Source organism: Globicephala melas, chromosome 6 (genome assembly GCF_963455315.2).
Source record: "Globicephala melas chromosome 6, mGloMel1.2, whole genome shotgun sequence".
NCBI lineage: Eukaryota > Metazoa > Chordata > Mammalia > Artiodactyla > Delphinidae > Globicephala > Globicephala melas.
The window spans coordinates 36668539-36688744 of NC_083319.1; the positions used below are offsets into that span (position 1 = coordinate 36668539).

Consider the following 20206-nt stretch of genomic DNA (forward strand, 5'->3'; position numbering starts at 1 on the left):
TAGTCGGGGAGAGGCTTTCAAGGAGATTGTGGTAGGTTTCTTATCTGCCTACCACAGTAATTAAGCGGGGAAGGTAGTATTTGTCAGGTGAGACTGCTGAAATGGAAACTTGACTAGTACTTAATGGAAATGTATGTCTACAGTGCATTCTAGCACAAGAAATTTGTTGCTTCTGGGGAGAAGAACTGGATAACTGGTAAAACAGAAGTGAGAAGTAGCCTTTTCACTGTACAAGCTTTTGTATCTTGAGTTTTGTTTTATTTATCTATTTATTTGTTTATTTATGGCTGTGTTGGGTCTTCGTTGCTGCATGCGGGGCTTCTCTAGTTGCAGCGAGCAGGGGCTACTCTTTGTTGTGGTGTGCGGGCTTCTCATTGCGGTGGTTTCTCTTGTTCCGGAGCACGGGCTCTAGGCGCGCAGGCTTCAGTAGTTGTGGCACGCGAGCTCAGTAGTTGTGGCTCATGGGCTCTAGAGCACAGGCTCAGTAGTTGTGGTGCACGGGCTTAGTTGCTGTGGCATGTCCATTCTAAATGTCATAGTTTGCATCTACTAACCCCAAACTCCCAGTTCATCCCTCTCCCTCCCCCCCCACCCCCTAGGCAACCACAAATCTGTTCTCTATGTTTGTGAGTCTGTTTTTGTCTTGTAGATAGATTCATTTGTGCCATATTTAATTTAATTTAATTTAATTTATTTGGCCACACCATGCGGCTTGTGGGATCTTAGTTCCCCGACCAGAGATTGAACCTGGGCCGTGGCAGTGAAAGTGCCAAGTCCTAACCACTGGACCACCCGGGAGTTCCCTGAATTATCTATTTTTTCTTGATTCAGTTTTGGTGGGCTGTATGTTTCTAGAAAGTTGTCCATTTCTTCTAGGTGGTCAAATTTGTTGGCAAATAATTTTTCATAGTGTTCTCTTATGGTTTTTTGTATTTCTGTGGTATCATTTGAGATTTCTCCTTTTTCCTTTCTTATTTTGTTTATTTGGGTTCTCTCTCTTTTTTTCTTGGTGAGCCTGGCCAGAGGTTTGTCAATGTTGTTTACCCTTTCAAAGAACCAACTCTTGGTTGTATTGATTTTTTTCTATTTTTTAATCTCTATTTTATTTATTTCCTCTCTGATCTTTATTATTTCCTTCCTTCTGCTGACTTTAGGTTTTGTTTGTTCTTCTTTTTCTAATACTTTTAGGTGGTAGGTTAGGTTGTTTATTTGAGGTTTTTCTTGTTTTTTTGAGGAAGGCCTGTATTGCTATAAACTTCCCTCTAAGAACTGCTTTTGCTGCATCCCGTAGATTTTGTATGGTTGTGTATTCATTGTCATTTGTCTACGGTATTTTTAAATTTCTGTTTTGATTTCCTTATTGACTCATTGGTTTTTTAGTAGCATGTTGTTTAGTCTCCATGTAATTGTTTTTTTCTCATTTCTTTTCCTGTGGTTGATTTCTAGTTTCATGCCTTTGTAGTCAGAGAAGATGCTTGAAATAACTTCTATACTTTTAAATTTGTTGAGGTGAGTTGTTTTTTGTTTTTTTAAAATATTTATTTATTTATTTTTGACTGTGTTGGGTCTTTGCGGCCGCACCAAGGCTTTCTCCACTTGCAGTGAGCGGGGGCTACTCTTTGCTGTGGTGCGCGGGCTTCTCATTGCAGTGGCTTCTCTTGTTGTGGAGCACAGGCTCTAGGGGTGTGGGCTGCAGTAGCTGTGGCATGCGGGCTCAGTAGTTGTGGCTCATGGGCTCTAGAGTGCAGGCTCAGTAGCTGTGGCACATGGGCTTAGTTGCTCCACAGCATGTGGGAATCTTCCTGGACTAGGGCTTGAACCCGTGCCCCTTGCATTGACAGGCGGCTTCTTAACCACTGCGCCACCAGGGAAGTCCCGAGGTGAGTTTTGTGCCCTAGTATGTGGTCAATCCTAGAGAGTGTTCCATGTGCACTTGAAAAGAATGTGTATTCTGGGTTTTTTGGATGTAAAAACTGTCCTGAAAATATCAGTTAAGTCAAACTTGTTCTATTGTATCATTTAGGATCTCTGTTGCCTTATTGATTTTCTGTGTAGAAGATCTGTGCATTGATGTGAGTGGGGTGTTAAAGGCTCCTACTATAGGGCTTCCCTGGTGGTGCAGTGGTTGAGAGTCCGCCTGCCAATGCAGGGGACACGGGTTCATGCCCCGGTCCGGGAAGATCCCACGTGCCGCGGAGTGGCTGGGCCCATGAGCCATGGCCGCTGAGCCTGCGTGTCTGGAGCCTGTGCTCCGCAACGGGAGGGGCCACAACAGTGAGAGGCCCACGTATCGCAAAAAAAAACCCCAAAAGTCTCCTACTATTATTGTATTCCCATCAATGTCTTCCTTTATGTCTGTTAATATTTGTTTTAAGTATTTGGGTGCTCCTGTGTTAGGTACACATATGTTGACAAGTGTAAAATCCTCTTCTTGTATTGATCCTTTTATCATTATATAGTGTCCTTCTTTATCTTTCTTGATGGCCTTTGTTTTAAAGTCTGTTTTGTCTGATATGAGTATTGCAACTCCTGTTTTCTTGTCATTTCTGTTTGCATGAAACATCTTTTTCCATCCCCTCACTTTCAATCGATGTGTGTCCTTTGCCCTAAGGTGGGTCTCTTGTAGGCAGTGTATTGTTGGCCCTTGATTTTTAATCCAGTCTGCCACTCTGTGTCTTTCATTTGGAGCACTCAGCCCATTGACATTTAAGGTAATTATTCATACATATGTATTTATTGCCATTTTAAACCTTGTTTTCCAGTTGATTCTGTGTTTCTTCTTTGTTCCTTTCTTTTTCCTTTAATGGTTTGATGATTTCCTTTTCTTTTATGCTTGTGTTTTCTTCTTTTTGGTTTTGTGAATCTGTTTTATGTTTGTGATTTGTGGTTGCCCTGTTTTTCAAGTATGTTAACCCCTTCCTATATTTGCTTGCTTTAGACTGATAGTCATATAGGATCAGACACATTCTTAAAAAAAAAAAGCAATCTACATTTTCTTACTCTCCTTCCCCACATTTTGTGATTTTGATTTCCTTTTTTACAACTTCACGTTTATCCTTTTGCCGTTCCTTGTGTTTATCGTCACTTTCACAAATAGGCTTTTTAAAAAAAATCTGTATATTGGCTTAAGTGATTTACTTTCCTACTGTGATTTCCTCCTTCCTATATCTTCGTGCTTCTTTTCTATTTAGAGAAGACCTTTCAATATTCCTTTTAGGATAGGTTTAGTATTGCTGTATTCTTTTAGTTTTTGCTTGTCTGAGAAATTCTTTATTTCTTCTCCTAAATGATAATCTTGCTGGGTAGAGTATTCTAGGTTGCAGATTTTTCCCTTTCAAGACTTTGAATGTACTTTGCCACTCCCTACTGGCCTGCAGTGTTTCTGTAGATAAACTAGCTGATAGCTTTATGAGGGTTCCCTTGTAATTAACTCTTTGTTTTTCTCTTGCTGCCTTTAGAATCCTCTCTCTAACTTTTGCCATTTTGTTTTGTTTTGTTTTGTTTTTTGTTTTGCGGTACGGGCCTCTCACTGTTGTGGCCTCTCCCGTCGTGGAGCACAGGTTCCGGACGCACAGGCTCAGCGGCCATGGCTCACGGGCCCAGCCACTCCACGGCATGTGGGATCCTCCCGGACCGGGGCACGAACCCGTGTCCCCTGCATCGGCAGGCGGACTCTCAACCACTGCGCCACCAGGGAAGCCCCAACTTTGGCCATTTTTATTATGATATGTCTTGGTGTAGCTCTGTTTGGGTTCATCTTGTTTGGGACCCTCTGTGCTTCCTATATCTGGATATCTGTTTCCTTCTTTAGGTTTGGGAAGTTTTCAGCCATAATTTCTTCAAATACATTTTCAATCCCCTTTTCTCTTTCTTCTTCTTCTGGAATTCCTATTATACATAGATTGGCATGCTGTATATTATCCCATAGGTCTCTTATATTGCTTTCTTCGTTTTTTTGTTGTTGTTGGCTTTCTGTCTGCTGTTTTGATTGGGTAATTTCCATTATTCTATCTTCCAAATCACTTACTCTTTCTTCTGCATTATTCATCCTGCTATTCTTTGCTTTTAGCTTAGCTTTCATCTCGGCAAATGAACTTTCTAATTTTTCTGGGCTCCACCTTATAGTTTTTAGTTCCTTTTTACAGTACTCTGCATTTCTGTGATAGCCTTTCTTAATTCCTTCAGTATTTTCATTACCTCCTTTTTGAACTTGGTGTCTGTTAGACTGAAGAGGTCTGTTTCATTGTTTGTTCTTTCAGGGGAATACTCTTGGTCTTTTAACTGGGAGTGCTTTCTCTCCTTCTTCATTTTGCTTATATTTCTTTTACTCTGTGAGTTTAGGTGGAAAATTATCTACCCTGGTCTTGGAGGGCTATTTATATGTGGCAGCGTCCCTGCATAGCTTGTGTGGATTTAATTTTTTTTTGGCGTGAGGGCTGTTTTTAGTTTGGATGCTTGCCATCTCTTTCCTCAGCATGTGCTCACTGTTATCCCCTTGATAGGGGGTGTGCAGGTGTACAGCCCGTGTGCGCTCCTGGGAAGGTGGGGGCAGCGGGTGGCACCTGGTCGAGGGATTCTTGGCAGCAGTGGCAGCAGGCCACGCACGCTCCCAGGAAGGTGGGGGCAGTGACCAGCGCCTGCTCACAGGACCCTCAGCGGCAGCAGCGGTCTGTGCCTGCTTCTAGAGTCCGAGATGGTAGTGGAGGCTCTCGCCTACCCCTGGGGCTCATGTAGGCAGTGCCCTGCCGCTGGCTAGTGTGTGAGCAGAGAAAGAAGCTCCTATGGCGGTCCCGCCCGTCTCCTTGTGTGCCACCCAGCAATGGCACCCTGCCTCTCTGGCGGGCCCAGGCCTTCTCCCATACGACACCCTAGTCCCCTCAGGCTGTCTCCACGCAGCCAACCCCAGTCCTCTCCCCGGGGAGTGACCTCTGAAGCCTGAGCCTCAGCTCCCAGCCCCCACCCGGACCAGCGGACCAGCGTCTCAGGCTGGAGAGTGTCGGGCAGCAGCACTGACATTTGGTGCAGGTCTCTCTCCCTTCTACCCTCCACAGGCCGGTTGCTGTGCTCTCTTCTGAGGCTCTGAAGTTCCCCCTCCCATCCCGGCTGATCTCCCCACCAGTGACGGGACTTCCCAGTGTGTGGAAACCTTTCCTTTTTTTACTGGTCCTTCCCAGCGGCGCAGGTCCCATCCTGATTCCTTTCTCTCTTTATTTTTCTTTTTTCTTTTGTCCTCCCCAATTACATGATTTTCTTGCCCTTTTGGAAGTCTGAGGTCTTCTGCCAGCATTCAGTAGATGTTTTGTGAGAATCGTTCCACATGTAGATATATTTTGATTTAAACATTTTGATATGTATTTTCTGTAATATCTTCCATAAGATGTTACGGAAAAACCCAAATGAACTTTTTGGCCAATCCCATATTTGTGGAGAAGGTGAACTCCACATCCTACTCCTCCAGTTTGATCCGATCTCAGCACATTTTTTTAAGAGGCTAGGGATGTTTCTAAACATCCTACAGTTCATGGGTCAGCCCTCCACGACAAAGAATCTGTCTGGCCTAAAATGTCAATACTGCTGACATTGAGAGACCTTGCTCTATGGTATTTCTCCCACAGAAACATGAAGAAAATGATGGGAACAATGTTGTATTTTGGTCTGAAAGGTTGGCTTAATCATTAGCTAAGTGACTTGCTCTCCTAGTAAGGTTAATGTCAAATAGGTGGGATTCAAATTCATGCTTAGCAAAATTGCACATGACTTCATGACTCCATGACTTGGTATTTCAGGAATGCTTGAGAATTTTAAAGTCATGCATGCAAAAATCTGCTGTACTTTCTTTTCTGTGTGTGTAAGTAAATAACCTTTCTCTCTCTTCTTTCTCTCTCTCAACACACAGTATTTAACACAGATAGAGTGCCCTGCACTGTGTGCTCAACTGGTGCTCATTGCATTGTGAAGACTTTCCCAGACCAACTAGTTTCTCATTTAGAGAGGGTTAAAAATGACTGTCATAGACTCAGAAGGATTAATATTCTAATAACTAAAGGAAGTTGTGCTGGATAGAAAGTGAAAATAAAAACAAATTAAGGTGAAAAACTTAGAATAAGACTGTTAAACATGCTAATTAATTGTGGAGGTGGGAGTATCTTCTCTGGAGGAATTGAGTAATTTTTAAGTCTAGTTGACTCTAACAGAATAAGTATCTTCAGCACAATTATGCATAACTTTGGTATCTCAAGACAGCAGATAGTTGGCACTCTTTATGCAGCTGTCTGAGCATTTTTCTGCAGGAAGAGACATGGTAGGGGGACCATCCCAAATGTAAAAGCTGAGGAGAAAACTTAAATCCCTCAAGGATCAGATTCCTTCTGCTATTGGAGAGGTGAAGTTTGAGAACTGCTAATCATATTTCTTTATACTTTTAATATGCAACAGCACAAAGAAAAATAATCAGAAAACAACAACCGATAGATCATTCAACTGATTTTCATCTAAGAATGATGCTTCCAAATTAGAGACAAGGTTATTTAAGAGGAGGAGGAGAGATACTATCAGTAAAGATTAATGAGAAGATTGGTTGTGGTGGTGTGGGTACCATGACAGCCCCTACTGCTGTGAAGAGGTTCAGTTTGGGGACTTAAGACAAATGCACTGGATCAAGTCTAATTTCATTTAGAGATTATATCGGTGGCCTAGTTTTGTTACAGTCCCATAGTTTTTGAAAATGTTCAAGTTTGGCAGCAGTTCAGACTAAATACTTAAAACATGTTTGTTTAATACATGTTTAATACAGAACTTAGTTTAAAAATAAACTCAATATTTCAGTTTAATTCAGGGCTTAGCAAATTCTTCAAGTATATTTGGTGTTATGGGACATAGTGTTTTGTTTTTTGAGATGCTATTTCAAGGGAATTCTGATTCTGGTTCCTGATTCAAACAGTTAGGTATGAACATTCTGTAGGCGGGACAGTCTCAGAATTAAAGCTATGTTGCAATCTTAGAAGAAATACTGGCCAGAGGTTTCCAAATTTGGTAAAAAAACAAACGAAAAACCATCGATATACAGATCCAGAAAGGTCAACAACCCCTAACAGATAAATACTAAGAAAACTACCTGTAGACAAAATCATAGTCAATTTGCTGAAAACAAGAAAATCTTGAAAGCAACAAGACAAAAATTACATTTCTTACAGGGGAACAATGATATGAATGATAACTAACTAACTCACTGTCTGACAGTGGAGGCCAGAAGACAGTGGAGTATCTTTAATGTGCTCAAAGGGGGAAAAATAACTCCTGTTAACCCAGAATTTTTTATCTGTGAAAATATCTTTCAAAAATAAAGTTGAAGAGAAAAGCTAAGCAAATTATCACCATCAGGTATATACTACAAAAAAATGCTAAGGCAGATTCTTCAAACTGAAGAGAAATGATACCTGTTGGGAACTTAGATCTACAGAAAGGAGTGACTAGAAATGGTAAAGTACATGCATATATATAAAAGAAAGAATGTCTTTAAAAAATAGACCTAATTTTTTAGAACAGTTTTAGCTCTAACAGCAAAATTGAGCAGAAGGTACAGAAGTTTCCCGTATACCTCTCTTCCCCTATACATGCATAGCATCCCCATTATCAACATCCCCTACCACACTTCAGTGGTACGTTTTTTACAATTGATGAACTTCCACTGACACACTGTTATCACCCAAAGTCCATAGTTTACATTAGGATTCAGCTTGGTGGTGTAAGTTCTCTGGGTTTGGACAAATGTATAATGGCATGTATCTACCATTATAGTATCACACAGAGTCATTTCACTGCCCCCCAAGTCTTCTCCTCTACCTATTCATCCCTTCCCCCCAACAGTCTCCTGGCAATCAGTGATGTTTTCACCATTTCCATAGATTTTTGCCTTTTCCAGAATGTCATATAGTTGGAATCACATATTATGTAGCCTCTTCAGATTTGCTTCTTTCATTTAGTAATACGCATTTAAGTCTCCTTCATGTATTTTCATAGCTTGATAGTCATTTCTTTTTTCACTGAATGATATTCCATTGTGTGGATGTATGATAGTTTATTTCTCCATTCCCTTACTGAAGGATATTTTGGTTGCTTCCAAGTTTTGGCAATTATGAATAAAGCTGCTATAAACATTCATTTTGCAGATTTTTGTGTGACATAAGTTTTCCGCTCGTTTAGGTAAACGAAGGAGCATGATTGCTAGATCGTATGGTAAGAGCATGTTTACTTTTGCAATAAACTGCCAAACTGTCTTCCAAAGTGGCTGTATCATTTTGTATTCCCCGCAACAGTGAATGAGAGTTCCTGTTGCTCCACATCCTTGCCAGCATTTAGTGTTGTCAGTGTTCTGGATTTTGGCCATTCTAATAGGTGTGTAGCAGTATCTCGTTTTAATTTGCATTTCCTTGATGACATAAAATGTGGAGTATCTTTTCATATGCTTATTTGCTATCCTTATATCATCTTTGGTGAGGTGTATGTTAAGGTCTTAGGCCATTTTTATTTATTTTTAAGTAAATTTATTTTTTTTCATTTTTGGCTGTGTTGGGTCTTCTTCGCTGTGCGCGGGCTTTCTCTAGTTGCGGCGAGCGGGAACTACTCTTCATTGTGGTGCGCGGGCTTCTCATAGCAGTGGCTTCTCTTGTTACAGAGCATGGGCTCTAGTATGGGCTTCAGTAGTTGTGGCACTCAGGCTCAGTAGTTGTGGCGCGCAGGCTCAGTAGTTGTGGCGCACAGGCTTCATTGCTCCACAGCACATGGGATCTCCCCGGACCAGGGCTCGAACCCATGTCCCCTGCATTGGCAGGCGGATTCTTTTTTTTAAAGTGAAATGTGATTTATTTCAATGTTTTTTTAAATTTATTTTTTAATTCTTGGCTGTGTTGGGTCTTCGTTTCTGTGTGAGGGCTTTCTCTAGTTGTGGTGAGCGGGGGCCACTCTTCATTGCGGTGCGTGGGCCTCTCACTATCGTGGCCACTTTTGTTGCGGAGCACAGGCTCCAGACGCGCAGGCTCAGTAGTTGTGGCTCACGAGCCTAGTTGCTCTGTGGCATGTGGGATCTTCCCAGACCGGGGCTCGAACCCATGTCCCCTGCATTGCCAGGCAGATTCTCAACCACTGCGCCACCAGGGAAGCCCGGCAGGCGGATTCTTAACCGCTGTGCCACCAGGGAAGCCCTTTAGCCCATTTTTATTTTTATTTATTTATTTATTTTTGCAATACGCGGGCCTCTCCCTGCTGTGGCCTCTCCCGTTGCGGAGCACGGGCTCCGGACGTGCAAGCTCAGTGGCCTTGGCTCATGGGCCCAGCCACTCCGTGGCATGTGGGATCTTCCCGGACCGGAGCACGAACCCGCGTCCCCTGCATCAGCAGGCGGACTCTTAACCACTGTGCCACCAGGGAAGCCCCTTTAGCCCATTTTTAAATCGGGTTTTTTATTGTTGAGTTTTAAGCTTAGGGGTCAAACAAGAAATCCTAAGGGAAATTAGAAAATGTTTTGAATTGGATAATAAATATTGCAGTATATCAGACTTCCCTGGTGGTGCAGTGGTTAAGAATCCACCTGCCAATGCAGGGGACATGGGTTCGAGCCCTGTTCGGGGAAGATCCCATGTGCCACAGAGCAACTAAGCCTGTGCGCCACAACTACTGATCCTGCGCTCTAGAGCCCATGAGCCACAACTACTGAAGTCCGTGCACTGAGAGCCCATGCTCCGCGACAAGAGAAGCCACTGCAGTGAGAAGCCTGCGCACTGCAATGAAGAGTAGCCCCTGCTCACTGCAACTAGAGAAAGCCCGTGCACAGCAACGAAGACCCAATGCAGTCAAAAATAAATAAATAAATTTAAATTAAAAACAAATATTACAGTATTTCAAAATTTGTGGGTATAGATTAAGCAGTGCTTATGGGGAAATTTATAGCTTTAAATACTTACGTGAAAAAAGAGAAATTTAGAGTCAAGGATCCATTTCCACTTTAACAAACAGGAAAAAGAAAATTAAGCCCAAAGTAAGTAGAAGGGAGGAACGGTAGAGTGGAAATCAATGAAATGTAAGAGTAGATTAAACAGTAGAGAAAATTAATCGAGGCAAAAGTTATTTCTTTAAAATAATAAAATTGACAAGCTCCTGCAGAACAAGAAAAAGGGAACACAGTATTTACCAATATAGGATAACAAAGAGGATATCATCTTGATGTTACAGCCATTAAAAGAATAAAAGGAGAATATTAGGCCAGTAAATTTGACAGTCAATTTAGATGAAATGGACAAACTCCTTGAAAAACACCACTTACCAAAATTGACAGAAAAAAATAGAAAATCTCAATAGCTCTATATTAAAGAAATTGAATTCATTATCAAACACTTCCTATAAAAATAACTTCCTACCAAGTTGGCTGCACTTTTGAATTCAATCAAACTTTTAAGATCCTATATAAACTTTTTCAGAAAATAGAGGAGCCATGAGACTTCCTAGATTATTTAATAAGGTCAGCATAATCCTGATATCAAAACCTGAGAAAGACATTATAAGAAAATTCAGATCAGTATCCTTCATGAATTAGACATAAAAATTTTAAACAAAAAATTAGCAAATCATATCCAGCAATATACAAAAACAGATAATACGTCATGAGCAAGTGGGTTTATCTCAGGAATTCAAGATTGATTTAACATTTGAAAATCAATTAGTGTGATTCACATATTAACAGAGTAAAGTGGGAAATCAAATGGTACAGATGAACCAGTTTGCAAGGCAGAAATAGAGACACAGATGTAGAGAACAAACTTATGGACACCAAGGGGGGAAAGTGGGGGTGGGATGAATTGGGATATTGGGATTGACATATATACACTAATATGTATAAAATAGATAACTAATGAGAACCTGCTCTATAGCACAGGAAACTCCACTTCACTGTACAGTAGAAACTAACACAACATTGTAAAACAACTATACCCCAATTAAGAAAAAAGGCGGTGGGTGGGGGGACCAACACATTCATCTCAATAGATATTAAAAAAGCATTTGACAAAATTCAACAACTAGTTATGGTAAAACCTTTAGCAAACTTGGAATAGAAAGGAAATTCCTCAGTCTGATAAAGACCACCTGTGAAAAACCTATAGCTAACATAAAATTTGTGCTTTTCTCCAAAGATTGGTAACAAGGTAAGGACATCCACTTTCACCCTTCTCTGTGTACTGCATGTAACAGCCAGTGCAATGAAACGAGATATAAATAAAGGCACAAGATTGTCTTTATTTACAGATGACATCATAGCTTTTGTAGGAAAATCCAAAGGAATCTATAAAATGACTACTAAGGCATCAGTATGATGTATGTAAAGAATCCTTCATGATCTGAGAAAATATAGTGTTAAATGGATTAACTAGATTACAGAATTGTACTATGATGTGTTCTCAACCATGTTGAAATACTATGCATAAAATGGCTAGAAAGAAATCAAAATGGTAATACTGATATTGCCGAGTGGTAGGTTTATGCATGATAATTTTCTGTGTTTTCCAATTTTTAAACAATAAATGTATATTTAGAAAAAAAAGTCGGATCTTTTAAAATCTAGTCATAACAGGCAGGAAACTTTAAGGCATTGAGAATTGCTGTTGTTACTGAAGCATGAAACAGACCTGAAACTGCATTTCACAGCCAATTTAAAAACCTACATTTTCACCCCAGTCAGAATTATGCTGCATTAATGGTAACATACAAAGAGAATTCAGGAGATAATTTCCATCATTCAGAAATTTATATTATAGTGACATGTCAGGTATCCTGGTTCCATACTACTTTTTTTAATGAGCTCTGCTTTTATAAGCAATTTTTTTCTATTAAGTAGCATATTTCTTTTTAAAAATTTATATATATTTTAAAAAAGAAAGAAATAGTTGTGACCACTGTAAAATTTACTCTCTCTTTTCCTGATAAAAACATTCTCCCTCCAATATTTCTCCCTCCAGGTGCTCACTGAAGGGGGCACAAGTGAGACCTCCCAGGTGTGGGATGTGTTGATCTGGGTGGTGGCTAGAGGGGTGTTTGTGTAGAAAAATTAATTAAGTGATCTGTATATTTATGGTCTGTGCTTTTATTTTTGTGTGTAAGTTACACTTCAGTTCATTTATTTTAACAAGGAAATTTTGTGAAATATTTCTCCCTTCAGGGTTAATGTTGATGTTTTTATAGCCCTATACTTAAGAACATGCTCTCACATTGTTATTTCTCTCCTGCTTTAGAAACACATATCGCATGATTGAACAAGATGACTTTGACATTAACACCAGACTACACACAATTGTCAGAGGGGAAGATGAGGCAGCCATGGTGGAGTCAGTGGGCCTGGCCCTTGTGAAGCTACCAGATGTTCTTAACCGCCTGAAGCCTGATATCATGATTGTTCATGGAGACAGGTTTGATGCCCTGGCTCTGGCTACGTCTGCTGCCTTGATGAACATCCGAATCCTTCACATTGAAGGGGGGGAAGTCAGTGGGACCATTGACGACTCTATCAGACACGCTATAACGAAACTGGCTCATTATCATGTGTGCTGCACCCGAAGTGCAGAGCAACACCTGATATCCATGTGTGAGGACCATGATCGCATCTTGTTGGCAGGCTGCCCTTCCTATGACAAACTTCTCTCCGCCAAGAACAAAGACTACATGAGCATCATTCGGATGTGGTTAGGTATGTATCAGACTTCATTCAGTCTAATGGTTGCTTTTGTCCGAAAGTTCGGGTATGCTTCTGTCCTTTGGAAACTACTGTGGGTAGAATGTTCCATTAGCAATCAGAAGGCCAAGGTTTTTAGTTCATAGATCTCGCCCAATGGTATGACTTCACCTCTCTGAGACTCACCTTTTCTATAAAATAGACTTAATGGATTGAATTTTTTAAATGGAATGCTTTTAATCCATTAAATATAATGTTATAGTGAATATTAGTTACAGGAACCGATCCTGATATATCAAAAAGGAAAAAAAAGCAAGCTATAAAATTATACGTATAATGATACATTTTTATAAAAACAGTAACGTAGAAAGGTCGGTAAGTATGTGCACCAAGTCATTTATAATATTCACTTCTGGTTAGTAGAATTAAGGTTTTTTTTTCCTTTATTTTGCTTTTTAGCTCAATGAAACAAATTGTTATTTTTAATTTTAATGCCTTTCTTATGGGCTTGTTGGAATACTCAGATGAGATAATGGATGTTGAAAGCAGTTATAAGGGATTATGATTATTATTAAAAAGCAGAAGTCATAGTTGTACCATTAGAGATTGTTACCTCTGTAAGTAAGCCTTAAGGTCTGAAATCTTCAATGATCAATGATCTAGATTCCTGGAAATTATTTTTGCTACTCAGAGGCAAAGAAAATAGGTTTACACACAATGTCTATTAGTTAATTTATAGTGAGAGTACTATTTAGAGGGCCAATCAGGACTAATCGTCTATTTAGGTATTTAGGACTTTCCTCTGTGAAGAGGTAGATCTGTTGAATAATGAAGTTAATAGTAAATTAATTTGGTGATTGTGTAATCAAAGTGATTGTGTATATTTTAAATCCAGATCACATTAGAACAGGAAATAAATTGGGTTTTTCTACTATATAAGTTAATCAATTCTATATATTTCTTATCCTTGGACAGATTCATAGCTATCAGGGAACCTGTCAAGATAATGCTGATGGAACAGGCTTCTGTCTCTTCAGTCTCCCCTTTCTGCATGCTTCTAAGTAAACATTCTTGCATTCTGTTCTGATTATAGTGTTAGCTCACTATGTCTTCTGAAAAACTTTGTATTTCTGAAAAACTTGTAATGAATAGAAAATAACCCTTATAAAGCAGAATACAGCAAAATTGTACTTGCAGGGCTTAAGGTTCTCCTTGGAACCTTTTAAGCAGTTTGTGAAAAGAAGAATGACGAAATAGCAAAAACTAGATTTTTTTTTAAACCAGTGGGGGGGAAAAAGACATTGAGCCAAAGCCACCTGTCCCTGGCAATAATACCTTTTGTGCAAAGCCTGTACCTGCTTCTCAACCTGCAATTTCTGACGTTATCCTTCTGCTTATAAGAAAAATAGTATTGAGTAAGCCACTCAGAACATGCAGCTTTGTAACCAGAACATTAATAAATAACAGTCCTAATAAAAATATTAGCAAAGTTAAAAAGACATGTTACATTCCTAATATTGAAAGAAATACCACAGTAAATATAGAACTTTTTGACCCAAAACCAAGTAATGGTACCGTAATGGAAACGGTTGTGTGGAAGGGCTGAAGCTGCTGAGTTCTGGAGACAAAGGCAGATAAATGTCAGAAGTCATACATCGAGGACCAGGTGCAGGCTTTGCACAAAATGTATTATTGCCAGGGATGGGTAGCTCCAGCTCATCGCTCTGTGTTTTCTTTTTCACTGTTCTTTTTTACTACTTTGAACAAAAATTTAGTAATTATATCCCCAACCCACCCCCAGTTTAGAACATGATATGGGACCAGTCATTTTTTAAAATAAAATTTTGGAGCCTGTAGTCTTTAAAATCAAATACTACTGAAGATTCTTAGTAAAAAATTTCTGTTACCATTAAATCATAAAAAGTAACTGCTGGGCTTCCCTGGTGGCACAGTGGTTGAGAGTCCGCCTGCCGATGCAGGGGACACGGGTTTGTGCCCCGGTCCGGGAAGATCCCACATGCCGCGGAGCAGCTGGGCCCGTGAGCCATGGCCGCTGAGCCTGCACGTCTGGAGCCTGTGCTCCGCAGCAAGAGAGGCCACAACAGTGAGAGGCCCATGTACCACACACACAAAAAATTAATAAATTTAAAAAAGTAACTGCTACTGATTGAATTTGGATTAATGATAAACATAATTCATGATAAAGTTGATCATTAAAATTAATATCACAAATAAATATATTCTTTCATTAAAAATAAGTGAGTAGGGGGCTTCCCTGGTGGCGCAGTGGTTGAGAGTCCGCCTGCCGATGCAGGGGACACAGGTTCGTGCCCCGGTCCGGGAAGGTCCCACATGCCGCCGAGCGGCTGGGCCCGTGAGCCATGGCCGCTGAGCCTGTGCGTCCGGAGCCTGTGCTCCGCAACGGGAGAGGCCACAACAGTGAGAGGCCCACGTACCGCAACAAAAAACAAAACAAAACAAAAAAAAAGAGTAGAAGAAAACAACAAAACAAACAAAAAAATAAGTGAGTAGAGCTCATCTTCAGTTTTATAGGATAATATAGGCCCTGTTGCAGAATTCTTTGTGTTATTTGGCATGGCACTGTCCATCCAAATCTTTTACACTTTACATTTTTGCTGAGGAACTGTCCTTGGGATCCCAGCCTGGGGATGAGTGAAGCCTTTCTAGGCCTTTGAACAGAGTTAGAAACACTGGTGGTTTGTTGAATCTGGTGGGCGATAGTGGGGAAATGCCTATGCATTATACGAAATTTATTTCATGCTCAATCAATCTCTAAATGCCCTGATTTGCAACACATTATTACTCATTAATATTGCTGATAATTCATTAGAAACACTAGTTAGAAATTGGGAAGAGTCACATTTTTCTAACGCTTTGAAATATTGTGAACTTTAAGACAATGAAGTCTAGTGTCTACTATTTAAAATTATGTATTTTGTTTGTGGTAGCAAGCACCTTTGTAAAACGTTAAGTTCCCTGAAGAATCCTTGGACTTGTTGCTGTAAGTTCTTATCCTTTGATCCGAATTTGGATGCCTTGCTTAGAATGTGACAAATTGTTTTTTCCTCAGAATTTTAAAACATAGACTTTGGGGTCTTGCTTTTTAGAATTTGCTTCTTCCTCCTTTAAGATTCTTAACTAATGAAGCAATGTGGTTTGATTTTTCTTTAAACAGGTGATGATGTAAAATCTAAAGATTACATTGTTGCACTACAGCACCCTGTGACCACGGACATTAAGCATTCCCTAAAAATGTTTGAACTAACATTGGATGCACTTATCTCATTTAACAAGCGGACCCTAGTTCTGTTTCCAAATATTGATGCAGGTAATTTAACTTGAAAATGAAAGTATGCCACCTACCTTTCCAGTTTTATGTTTCTATTATGTCTTCTTTTGACCGACCTTCCTATCTTGCTCATCTTATCATTGAAGGCCATTCTATTCTGAAATGCATTCTGATTTTCAAAGGATCACCGATTTTGCAGTAGATTGAGGAGTTTGTGATATTATTAAGTCTAGTAGAAACTTAATAGGAAAGAAATAAATACTTAAAAAAAAATCTCAAATCTCCATTCTAGTTTCATGTTTAGTCTCTTCCCTCCAGTTTCCATCAACGAGAAAATGCAATAGCCAAAACTATTTTTTTTTTTTTTAGATTCCATATATATGTGTTAGCATATGGTATTTGTTTTTCTCTTTCTGACTCACTTCACTCTGTATGACAGACTCTAGGGAGGGAGACACAAGAGGGAGGAGATAATGGGGATATATGTATATGTATAGCTGATTTGTTATAAAGCAGAAACTAACACACCATTGTAAAGCAATTATACTCCAATAAAGATGTTAAAAAAAAATGCAATAGCCAAGAGATATAAACCTTAGAAGCTGAAAGAGTGTCTCTAGGAAAGTAATGATCCTACTGACTGCAGTAAAATAGCCATTATTTTTATTTCTTGTTCTCTTATTTATGTTAGCTATACCTTAATTTAATCTTGCGCTTAAGCAATTTCGATCTCTAGCTCCCAACCAGTTGATCCTTAAGCCTAACCTGATTGATCACCTACTGGTGGATGGAACCAGTGCTAGTAAGACCTTAGGTTAATGGTAGGGATATATAAATGGGAAATGCCAGAGCAGGGCCTGATACTGAGGGATTTTCAGATACTGGTTATTATTAGCTGATACCACTCATTGCTGAGCTCTTAGGCATTTTTTGGTAAAGGAGGCAGGATCCCTTCTCTGCAGTGCCAAGATGTCACCATCTTACACTGAAAGAATCCTTCCCTTAGTGTGTCTTGAATAATCTTTTCCGTTAGGGGGAACAAAGTAGGGTGTTAGTAGGAAAAAAACTTTAAGACCCCCAACCCAGATTTCATCCAGGTTATGTATCAATATTTCAAAAACCTTAATATTTATTCTTTTCTAATCCCTTAAATTTTTGCATAAATATTTATAATGTAATTATATCTCTTCTTCAGTATTGTCAGTGATATTGTTTGTAATATACCTTCCTTATTGTATATACTTTAGAATTTGAGATTTTTTACCCCTATGAAAGGAAAGGGTCCCAGGAATGCCTAAATCATGTCTGCCACTCGCCTCTCCTTTTCACAGGGTTTTTGATAAAATATACACAAGGAACAAGAGGGAAATAAGAATCAAGGCATCACTTTCTCATTATCTGACTTAGTGCCCCATTCCCTAATGTAGGCTTTTCTGGAAAACAGGTTTAGTGCCTGTCGTATAGGGCCAAAGAGAAGCCTTCAGTTGAACCCAAATCTGAACCTTGGAATAGTAGCAGCTTCTGGCGTGCCCTGCACTACACGAGTTCTAGGTAATGACTGGCATGTTCTGGCAGGAGAGAAGTGGCCGGGCCTGCTCTAAGGAGTTAGCCCCTGAGTCTGTTGCCTGCCTTGCCATGGAGAAAGTTAAAAGGAGAACACATGCATGCTCAGCTTCTGTTAAATTCGCGGCTCCTGCACACCAGTGGACACAGTGTGGTCGTCGTCCTGCCTTGTAACTGATCAGATTAGCCTCCTTGGCCGCCTTGGTCACAGCCACTAGGAAAGGGTGAGTAGAGAGGCAAGCAGAGGGACACGAATATCGTCTCCCCCTCATACATCTGTAACTTTTCAAAACAAAGTCATGCATGTAAAGTAAAATATCAGCCACAGTTTCAGAATCTGTATTTGCTTAGAGCTTGTTTAGTCCACATAAGTGGGAGCGCTTGCTGTCCCATCGAGCTGTCGTTACTGTAGATGTGAGCATAGCTGAGGCAGAGGCCCTCTGATCGGCTTGGTACGTGGAGCCCGAGACCTTTCCATTTAGGAACTCCTGGCTTAAGAGACAGAGACTGTTGGCCTGTCTTGAGCCTCTTAATTGGTAAGGTAAGAGCTTTTACTGGGGTGTTAGTATTTGCTTTGTGGAGTGCTGTTTGAAGAGACCCACTGCTGCTGTTTAAAGTTTCTAGACGAGTTGAAACACAGGGCTGACCAGATGTTTTGGATGTTCATCATTCATGAAAAGATCAGTAATTAAAAGGACTGTTTCCCTAATAACTGTTATGAGTTTTTATGAGGGATATTTCTTTAAGTGGGGCTATACTTGCCGATGAAAATTGTTCCTTTATCTCGTAAACCATTTAACAGTTGGTTCTTTTCATTTTCACAGGGAGCAAAGAAATGGTTCGAGTGATGCGGAAGAAGGGCATTGAGCATCATCCCAATTTTCGTGCAGTTAAACATGTCCCATTTGACCAGTTTATACAGCTGGTTGCCCATGCTGGTTGTATGATTGGGAACAGCAGCTGTGGGGTACGAGAGGTTGGAGCTTTTGGAACACCTGTGATCAACCTAGGAACACGTCAGATTGGAAGAGAAACAGGTATTTACCTTTGCTTATATTTCAACTGACTAAGCTTAATACATTTGTATGAGTTATTATAAAGTATGCACGTATCAGTGCCGGCATGTGTGTTTATCAATAAGTGAGTGAATGAGGTTAATGACCAATTGTAGCTGAAACCTATAGGTAGCACACATTGATTACCATATTTTTTATTGTCTTTGTAATATCAGAGCTAAGAGTTTCTTAGTTAATTATGGTCTTTGATGGCTGTGTTTAAGAGAGAATGTGGTTGAATGTGTTATATGAATGCCAGTCTTTCGTTTTCCTGTGCCCAGTAAAATGAAGAAGGGAATCAACAATAATTCTTACACTTTTGGTTTGAGTAGTGGGGGTGTTCTTTCCTGATATGGAGTACCCTGAGGACGGAATAATTTGGGAGTGGGTAGAATTAAGAGTTCTCTAATGGCCATGTTAAGTTTGAGATGCCTATTAGATATGAGTGGAGATGGCAGGTTGGCAGCTATGTTGTTCCAGGGAGAGTTGAAGTAGAAGATACAAATTTGAGAGTGATGGCGTATAGATGGTGTTTAGTTAGGATATCAGTTCAGCTGCTGTAACAGAGAGACCCAAAATAAGAGTGCCTCAAATAAGTTAGATTTTCTTTGTTTCTCACTGTAAGTCATCAGAGACTTAGCCTCCATCTATCTTCTTGATGGTTGCTCCATCTCTTGCTGTCAAGTGCACATTTTAGCCACTGGGAAAGGAGGAGAGGGGAAGATGTCCTTCCCTCTAAAAGCACAACTTGGAAGTTGCAAGTATTTCTTCATACATCCTATCAGAATGTCGTCACATGGCCACATCCAGCTGCAAGGGTAGCTGAAGAATACATATAGCCTTTAGCTGGGTGATTAGATGCCAAGCTAAAAATTCTGCTACTGTACAAAGGATATTGAGGATAATGACACACTGTGCCAGAAATGGTATTTAAAACCAAGGGATGAAATGAGATTACCCAGGGGGAACATGTAAATAGGGAAGAGAATGGAGCCTAGGACCAAACTCTGGAGCCCTTCTGATGAGGAGGGAAGGGCCAGGAGGGAAGACTGAAAAGGAACTGCCAGAAAACCAGGAGTGTGATATTATTAAAGCCCAGAAAAGAAAGGGTTTCAAGGAGATGGTGTTGAATGATGCTGAGAGTTCAAATAAGATGTGAACATTGGATTTGGTACCAGGGTCTTCTAGCAAAAGCAGTCTGTCCTGGGACTTCCCTGGTGGCGCAGTGGTTAAGAATCCACCTGCCAAGGCAGGGGACACGGGTTCGATCCCTGGTCCAGGAAGATCCCACATGCCGCAGAGCAACTAAGCCCGTGCACCACAACTACTGAGCCTGTGCTCTAGAGCCCGCGAGCCACAACTACTGAGCCTGCATGCAACAACTGCTGAAGTCTGCACGCCTACAGCCTGTGCTCCACAACAAGAGAAGCCACCGCAATGAGAAGCCTGCGCACCGCAACGAAGAGCAGCCCCCGCTCACCTCAACTAGAGAAAGCCTGCCTGCAGCAACAAAGACCCAGTGCAGCCAAAAATAAATAAATTTATTTAAAAAAAAGATTTCTC

The 20206-nt window shown here is 40.3% G+C and overlaps 1 protein-coding gene across 6 annotated transcripts in view; it reads left to right on the forward strand.

Moving 5' to 3' along the window:
* Nucleotides 1–20206, forward strand: part of GNE (glucosamine (UDP-N-acetyl)-2-epimerase/N-acetylmannosamine kinase) — a 53081-nt gene that overhangs the window by 7288 nt on the left and 25587 nt on the right. For 5 of the 6 annotated variants that reach the window (XM_060300750.2, XM_060300749.1, XM_060300748.1 and 2 more), the window contains 3 exons: nt 12279–12730; nt 15912–16064; nt 18413–18625. In XM_060300750.2, the coding sequence (XP_060156733.1) occupies nt 12279–12730; nt 15912–16064; nt 18413–18625 (818 nt within the window). Of the gene's footprint in view, nt 1–8093; nt 8236–12278; nt 12731–15911; nt 16065–18412; nt 18626–20206 lie in introns of those variants that run through there. The other variant, XM_030884242.2, reaches the window with a different exon arrangement.